Source organism: Poecilia formosa, unplaced genomic scaffold (assembly GCF_000485575.1).
Source record: "Poecilia formosa unplaced genomic scaffold, Poecilia_formosa-5.1.2 Scaffold167, whole genome shotgun sequence".
NCBI classification, from domain to species: domain Eukaryota; kingdom Metazoa; phylum Chordata; class Actinopteri; order Cyprinodontiformes; family Poeciliidae; genus Poecilia; species Poecilia formosa.
In genome coordinates, this window is record NW_006800106.1 from 662,637 (window position 1) to 671,237 (window position 8,601).

Here is an 8,601-nt window from a genome sequence, read left to right on the forward strand (position 1 = left end):
TAAAATTCTTCCTATGAAAAAAAAAAAAGTCTGTTTAATGGACCCACATCTGAGGTGAATGTTTTTGGGAAGCTACAAAATGTCATTTCATTTTGTTGCAGCAAAGCAAGCTTAAAACTTGTTTTGTTCTGCAAAACTGAGGACGTTAGTTCAAAGTTTGACCTTGTCCATCAACCTTTTCTAATGCAACACTTAAATAAAAAAAACCATTGATGAAAACACAGCTAATGCTGAGAATGTTTAGAATAGTATAACGGTATAAAGCATAAAGGACCATGAATCTTTTTTATAAGTATTTTTTATTGAATCTGTATTAACTTTTTCTATGTTTTGAAACTTACGTGTTCAGAATTAAAACTGCCTAAGCAAAACTGTTACAGTGAAACGAGATAACTGGGATAGCCTTTGTTTGAAATGCCTGACTGAAAAACAAATTTCCCCCTTGGGGCAAAATAAAGGAACTGAACTGAACTGAACTTGAATTATCTGCTCTTTTCTGTTAATAAAAACTGATTTATCATCCTGCTTGTCAACATGAAACTACTTTCTGCTGTGCACCTTTGTAACGTGCAAACTCAGAACTGTGTTATATGAAGGGACTGCAGGGTGAACGAAGTCTATGAATCCAGAGGAACATATATTTATGTCTTCATAGACAAGCGGTGAAGAACTTTATCTACACTAACTGGTTGTAAACTTAATTCTTCAATGTTGCATTATGCAAAGTGGCGTGGGACAATTTTTTTTTCCAACCAGGACAAAAACTTCTGAAGAATGCTGAATAAATTGCTCGAGTAGGATCCAACTTTTAAATAGGAATGAATAAATCAAAAACTTTTTGTTGCCTTTTGCGCTTCATATCTCCATTTGAACTCAGGTCTGTTTTAAAATTGCATTTCTTCAAACTTTCTACCACATTTATTATTGCCTAAAGAGTTTCTTGACTCGTGTTTTGATTTTCGCAGCGTACTCCTTCACGTGTTCAGGTTCAACGTTTCACACACAGCTGTTCTGTTTCAATTTTCACAGAACTTTGGCATTAAGCCCATGTTGCTTTCACCTCTTTGCTCTCCTTGGCTCACATGAAGCACAAGACGCCGCTCTGTTTCTGAGGCTAACCTTTACGGAGTATTGCTCTTTTTTCCGTAATTATTCTCCAAGGTCCAGGTGAAGAGTAAAGATCTCATGAATGTTTTTATTTTCTGATGTTATGCAATTATATAATCCCACGCTGGAATTGGCAGTAATTAAATGTGGATCGTCCAAAGCATTGCCTGCATATGCTGCGAGGGAGTGAATTTCCTGCCAACTGTACATATGCACCATGTTTATACACAAAGCTTGGAAGTAAAACTACCATCACAAAAACTGGGCATGCAATAACCAGATGGATGGAATCAGTAAAACCGCTTTACTGAGGTTTGCAGTGTTCTGAGGAAAAATGAGTTTTATTATTGTGGATTGAGTTCAACTTCAGTGTTCCACAAACACATATCAAAGTGTTTGTAGGCAAGACATTGATCCTAAAGCTTTATTCTAACATACATATTCGTAAATAAATGTGTAAGCATTGATATAATTAAGAAGGTATTGTTTAAATTCAGTTCGTAAACTATTTACTGCATACAGTAGTAATCTTTAGCTATAGGATTTTTATGTTCGTTGCAGAAAGAAGTAGCTTGTATAAAGACCTCAGCAGATGCACAGTTCCACCAGGTGTTTGCTAATTGCTACTGGCTAGTCTGAAGGAGCTCAGGGCAGTAATCAGGTCCACACCAAGTAACAGCGTTTTGCACAGCTGAATGGCTGCCACAGAAGATTAAAGGATTTGTCAAACGTGCATGAAAGAATCAAAGCAACACTCCAGGTGTCCAGGTGTTTTGGATGAGGGAATACATGATATAAAATTTAAAAAAGTTGATTTTGCATAATACTGTCCCTTTAAAGGAAAATTCAGTGTTGCTAGTTATCTTGCCATAAATGTTGAGGGAATCACATCACATGCACCTTGTAGTTGTGACGCTAGTTGGTGCAAACTACCACCTCACTGTGCATCAAAACCAGAAATCAAGTTTTACTAAATCTAACTAGCTTCTTACAGCAATAAGCTAGCTAGGTTTAAACCTAGCAGCTGTTCTCTTTTTACTCTGATATTTTGCAATGACATACATCCAAATCATGTTTGTTAGCTTCACTAGCTTCTGTGTCTTCAAAGAAGCTTAGCCATGTGGGCTAAAAATTAAACTAACTTTACCACTTATGATACGCAAACCAAACCAAACGTATAGCATCCATCCCCAAGCAGACAAAACAACAACAACAAAAAAACACACAAAAAAACAACCTCTGCCTATTTCATGCCTAAATATTCAAACTGTTCCTCATTATGGAAGGCAATGAGTTAATGTTTGCAGTAGCTGACAGATATTCTGGCAACCAAATCAACAAATGAAACATCCTCTTTTAAAAAAGACAGTATAAGTACAGCCATTGTTTTTGACAAACTGCTTTTTAATCAGAGAAGTTAGAACCTGGACCTGCTGCTCATCAGCTGAAAGTCACATAATTAAATTAAGGTAAATGCTTGAACTGTTTTACCTTCTGCTGCAGATGAGAAAATATTTGCAGGTTTTAATCTAAACTTGTAATCTAAAAACTATGTGGCTTCTTACTTTAAAAAAAAACAAAAACTATTAATTTATTTAAACAGGTTCTTGTCTTCAAAGTATTATCAAAATTCAAAAATAATAATTTGTGGAACCTACGCTTCATTCAGTCAAGCACAAATATTAAACCCTAATTTTCTGATCTTTTTGTCTGGTCTAGAAGTGACGAGGAACTGAGAGAGTCTGAAGGCAGCTCTGCTGGAGAAGATGCTGACAGTCAACATGTTACTGAGCGTCTTCTTCCATCCAGGTTAGCTGTTTGTTCATTTGGAGGCATCACATGAATCAATTCTAGTCTAAAATATTAGATCATGATATTGTTTAACAAATTGCAGCTGAACTGCAGTTTCTACATCATGAAATGTATCTCCAGGGGAAGTTTGCTCCACATTATTGACATCATTAATGTGTGTCTACAGGTGATTATTGTCCCGTTCCAGCGCTCATTGTTAACGTACCTGGGCAGATCGAAGCACTGAGTGGATCTTGTTTACAAGTCCCATGTAGCTTCAACTCCACATCTAACCTTACAAGAGCAACCTATGCACTTTGGAAATCTAAACAAAAAACTATTTTCAACAGCAGAGAGTCAGTTAACTTATATCCACTGAAAATTATTGGAAACCTGGGTGAGAAAAACTGCACCACTCTGTTTCCTGATTTAAACTCCAGTTATACAGGAGATTATGTTCTCCGAATTGAGAACAGGCCATTCAAGGCAACAGCTTTTTGTCATCCTCTTCAGATAAGAGTAAGAGGTAAGAATGTTTTGGCTTGTTAATACTACAGTGTTACTCAGAAATGTTCACACCCCTGACATTTTTAAGATCATTTATATTCAACCAATGCGTTTTGTTGTTCTGATGGGAAATAAGATGGGAGCCTCTCATGAGATAATTGTCAAAGGCAATTTTGTTAGGAAAAAAAACAACAAAGCTTCTGTTTTTGTTTACATTTCAAAATATAACAGCTTTCATGCCAATTATGAATTTCCATTTTGAGGATGAGAATATTATTTCAGATATTTTTCAAGACAAAAAATGTTTCAATGACAAACTAATAGCTAATTACTTGCCAACATAAAAAAGTAGAACAGTTGCACTAAATTGTAAGGAAGCCCAGAGCGGTCATACTGGCACATACTTGTTCTCCTGAGGTTTTTTTGAGATTCTTGTTATCGAGAAAACGAGAAATTAACTCTGCATCTCAAGAAAAACATCCGTTAATTAACCTGTCAACTTATCTTGAGAAAACCATTGGAAAATTAAGTCATTTTATCAAGAAAACCACAGAGAAGTTAATTCATTATCTTAAGAAAACCACAGAGAAAGTATGCAAGTATGACCGTTCTTGACTTCTGTAAAGTCGTGTATATTTCCTGTTTGGAACAAGTGAGCAATATTTCAAAACTACTGATAACTGCTAAGAGTGCATTGTACATATTTTACTGTATTTTTTCACTTTTTAACCTGCTGGTTTAATTTGAAACCTCAGACTCTCAGTGGAGTCCCAGCCTTAACATCTCTGGTGATCTGGAGGAGAATCAGTCTGTCACTGTAACCTGCTCAGCCTTCACTCCCTGTCCACACTCACCTCCTGAACTCACCTGGAACCTTCAACAACACTCCCTCGGACAAACAGAGAAAAACCCAGATGGAACCTTTACAACTAAAATCCAAGAGACAGTCATTCTGTCAGACGCACACAACGGCTACAGCATCAGCTGTTCTGCCGGATATCCTGTGAATGGAGGAAACAAGACGGCAAAGGCAGAAGTGACTCTCAGTGTTCCATGTAAGCCACAGGTGTCAAACTCGAGGCCCGGGAGCCAAATCTGGCCCGCCGTAGCTTTTTATGTGGCCCTCTCCACTCCACGTTACATCAATAAGGCCATCCAGTTTTTCACAAATCTGAAAAAATTCACACTAAGTCAACAAAGCTCCACATTTTTTCTTGATGTCAAGTTATAGTCAATAACTGATACGGCAAGTAATAAACAGTCACATTCAACATCATACATTAGCGCAAATATCGTAAAAATGCCTTGCAAATATTTCAAAATTATCTCCACGAAATCTGCAATTTTGATTGCAACAAAACACTAAAACAATCAAAATCCTGGAGGAACAGCTATTTATTGATATTTTAACAGTTTAATTAGTTTTGTCAATATATTCTGGTGCAACCGGCACTTTAAGAACATTCCGATTTTTGAAATGAAAATGGGTTTGACACCCCTGATCTAAGCGATCTTGTCAGCGTGTAACAGCTTTTTACATTTCTGATAAGTAAAGTTCATGCACGTGTCCCGTTTTTCCTCAGATGTGCCGAGAAACACCCGGGCCTCCGTCAGTCCGTCGTCAGGTTTGGTATCAGCGGGCAGCAGGGTGGAGCTGAGCTGCTGCAGCAGAGCCTGGCCTCCACCCAGCTTCACCTGGTTCAGGATCAGCAGACATGGAGGCGCCAACGTGTCCGTGGGTTCGGTTTACACCTTCAACGCGACTGAGGGGGGGGAGTTTTACTGTGTGGCTGCCAACCGTCTGGGTCACAGCAGATCATCTGTGATCCATGTTGGTCTCCGAGGTAAATATTTAACACCAGATCGTGCCTACATGTTTAAAATGAGACTTCAAGAGGCTGGTTTTGACCTACATGTTTGCTGAATAGCAGGCATTGTGCCAATCACAGTGGGAACATCAGTGGCCACTTTCCTTATCGTTTGCCTTTTCATGTCTGTTTGGTGAGTAGCACAATTAAAATCATGCTGTTTAATTTTGTTCAAAATTATAGAAGTGTGTTTTTAAAAAGCTATTTTGAAGAGCACTTCTATATAAATTCTCTGGGGATTTTTTGCCTTCTTTATTAGAGGTGAGTGAAATAAACTGCACTTTTTTATGTTTTTACTGACAGGGATACGATTACTTTATGGACCAAAATAATGCTTAAAAATGTTGCTTTCTTCCGAATTACCAAGTTAATTTTTAGTAGACCTGCTTCACATCTGCATTGAGTGGAGTCGATTCCCATCAATTCGGTCGTCAAACTAAATTGATAAGAAAGCATCTTCACTGTCACTAAAATGGATTTTTGCAATGAATTAATTATAATGTGTAATGTTTTTTTGTAGCAATAGAAAATGCTAAAATCGCGAGATAATAGCATTGAAATTAAAACACAGTCATTTAAAAGTGAAATATGTTTAAATGAATTATGGATTACACTCAGTGGACTAGTGACGTTTTCCGTGTTGCCATGGTGACTGGTGATGGCATCTGACAAAATGCAATATTTACTGCTTGATGTTTCACAACTGGTGACTGCCTGATGTTTTCATCTTTGACCTGAATGTGGCTGAAATGTGATGTGCACATAAACTTGTAATTGAACTTTTGATAGTTAGATAAAAACTTTTGATAGTAGATAGAAACCGTAGTTCTGATGTTAAGTAACAAAACTAGTGTCAATTTAAGTAATGTAATAAATAATAAAAAAGTAGCTTTGTTTTTGAACTGTCAAACCCTTTATATCCACTTTGTGTATATCTAAAACTTTCTTTCTGAAAAAATGCATCTTGTTTTTTCTTTTCTTTGTTATTGGTTAGTTTTGTCATCATTCTCCACTTTCTGGATTCTAATCTGATGTGAATATAATGATGTTTATCTTCCAGCGTTTCCTTCAGATTGGTTTAGACTCTCTTTAGTTTTTGTGTTTTAACTTGAAGCACAGTAGAAACACTCTGACAACTCTTCAATGTCTTCCAGTGGTTTTAGGTCCAAACATGCGACTCCGCAGCAGACACAGGTGAGGAGGTGTTCATTTTACGTGTGCAGCACCGCCCTGACGTTTCGTGAAAAAACACATATTTTACTATTTCCCACAGAGTCAAACAGGCTTGGAGGCTGATGTTTGGAAGGCCAACAAAACAGAAGGAGAACTTCATTATGGAGAAGTAAACATCATCAGAAAGACAGCTGAAGCTTCCTCTTTTCCAGCGCAGGACCAGGAGACAGTCTACGCAGAGGTCAAAGGGTCAATGCCAGGAAACCTGCCAACACAGACTGCCGACAGTCTGTGGTATGCTAACGTGAAGTAAAATTAATGTTTTTGTTAGCTATGAATCATTATGTTCTATTTATTGTATTGTTCATATCAGACATTAAGAGAATCTGCGACTCTTTCCAATGATTGTAGATGAACAAATTTAAGAATGAATCAATGATGTATTTTAGATCAAAGTTCATACTTCCATAATTTGCAGTGTGAATACACCATATTACATGTTCATCAATTAATTAAGGCAACAAATCAACAAGTTCTGTCGGAAGAAATGCCCACACATAAATGATGAATTGCCTGTACTTGCATAGCGCTTTATGGAGTCCTTAGGAGCCCAAAGCTCTATGGCCTTCAGTCATTCACACATTCATACAGTGGTGATGTCAATGTGACCAGGCACCGGCGCCACCATCTGACCATGAGCAGCAGGAAAGGCTTCCTCTGTCGTTTTGCCCAGAGAGATTGAGGGCCGCCATCATCCCTTAATGCCACATAAATACACTAGAAAACTCCCAGAAGTTGAACATTTTTGGCTTTTGAAACTCAGACATTTTCATCTCTGAGTTTAATATCAAAATATGAGTTTTTTTTTTTTGGGGGGGGGGGGGTTGTAGTAAGTTTTTGATTTTTCAAACTCTGGACTTTCCAAGTTTTTTCTAGAAAATTCCTTAGACTGATCTCAAAATGTGTAAGTTTTTTGCCTGAAAATTACTCTCCTTTTTTCTATCCACAATGGCTCTAACATAATAATAATAATAATAATAATAATAATAATAATAATAATAATAATCTGTCATAGGAACTTCTATATGTGCAAACAATTTTTCCATGCATCTTAATGAATATTTTGTGTCAGTTGTGGTCCAATGTGGGACATGACTTCAGCGTTCCTCACAATCTAATATTAATATATGTTAATGATTTTTTGTATGTGAAACAAATAAAATTATTAACTGAAATAAAGGCTTGAAAACATCTGTAAGCGTGTAATTAATTTATATGATGCCTTTCATTTAGTGAAGCACTTGAATTGTATTGTATTTGAATTAGCAGAGTAGCTTACTGTCCGAACAAACACTATGATCCTGCTGGTCACTGCTGAGTGCGACACACATGAGAGGGAAACATGAGAAACATGAGTTTCCCTCTCGTGTGTCGCACTCAGCAGTGACCAGCAGGATCATAGTGTTTGTTCGGACAGTAAGCTACTCTGCTAATTCAAATACAATCATTTTTAAGTAGCTTCATGTTAATTTTGCATTCAAATATAACATCAGTATGACTAAGTGTAAACACATTACTGTAAATTCCAAACTTCAACACTGTTTCCAACGTGCTCTCGAAAAATTAAAGCCGCCACAGCAGGAGAGATATGATTCCAAGATGTTATAAATATCTGCAAAGGAATCAAGGTGGCTTCTATTAAAAGTAGTTTTGACAGTAAATCTTATACCTGATAACAAGCTTAATCATTTCATACATCTGCCCAGGTGTATAAATAAAGACAATGAAAATACAGAATCCATTGTTAAACGGCTGCTGTTTGAAGAGTTAGTCTAAGTCTCCACAAAGAGTGCAACAGTCAAGTCTTTCTTCTGAAACTAATGAAAAACTATGACATATTCCCAGTTACAGAGTAACAGTCTTCTTGCTTTATCAGAAAAAGTCAATTTTCCAGGATGAGAAATGAAGATAATAAAACATATTTTACTGCCATTTTAGTTTAAATAGAATACTGGTGGTAATCATTTGGTGGAGGCAGGGAAGGTTGAATTTGATCTTTTCTTTTATGTACATGAAGACCAAAATGGTTTGGATCAACTTCAATAGCACCAACCCAATGAGCCTTAGCTGAAGTCTTCTGGAGGAAGGTCTGTCT

At 36.9% G+C, this 8,601-nt stretch overlaps 1 protein-coding gene and 2 long non-coding RNA genes across 3 annotated transcripts; all 3 read left to right on the plus strand.

Moving 5' to 3' along the window:
• The first annotated feature begins 2,523 nt into the window (after window positions 1–2,523).
• On the plus strand, window positions 2,524–3,397 carry LOC103146705 (uncharacterized). Its single transcript, XR_477169.1, has 3 exons — window positions 2,524–2,576; window positions 2,827–2,916; window positions 3,086–3,397. It is a non-coding gene; the product is annotated as an uncharacterized LOC103146705 (long non-coding RNA).
• A 609-nt stretch (window positions 3,398–4,006) lies between these two features.
• Window positions 4,007–5,329, plus strand: LOC107837675 (sialic acid-binding Ig-like lectin 14). Its single transcript, XM_016677834.1, has 3 exons — window positions 4,007–4,025; window positions 4,161–4,460; window positions 4,989–5,329. Exons 1-3 carry the CDS (start codon window positions 4,007–4,009, stop codon window positions 5,327–5,329), a joined length of 660 nt encoding a protein of 219 aa, XP_016533320.1.
• A 10-nt stretch (window positions 5,330–5,339) lies between these two features.
• Window positions 5,340–6,700, plus strand: LOC107837676 (uncharacterized). The gene is made up of 3 exons (XR_001663715.1): window positions 5,340–5,406; window positions 6,428–6,467; window positions 6,547–6,700. It is a non-coding gene; the product is annotated as an uncharacterized LOC107837676 (long non-coding RNA).
• The last annotated feature ends 1,901 nt before the right edge of the window (window positions 6,701–8,601 follow it).

What these genes read in the sequence shown, in the direction of transcription:
- LOC107837675 (XM_016677834.1), top strand. An exon ending in AGTGACTCTCAGTGTTCCAT is followed by an intron (nt 4,461 to 4,988) that starts GTAAGCCACAGG and finishes GTTTTTCCTCAG; the next exon opens with ATGTGCCGAGAAACACCCGG.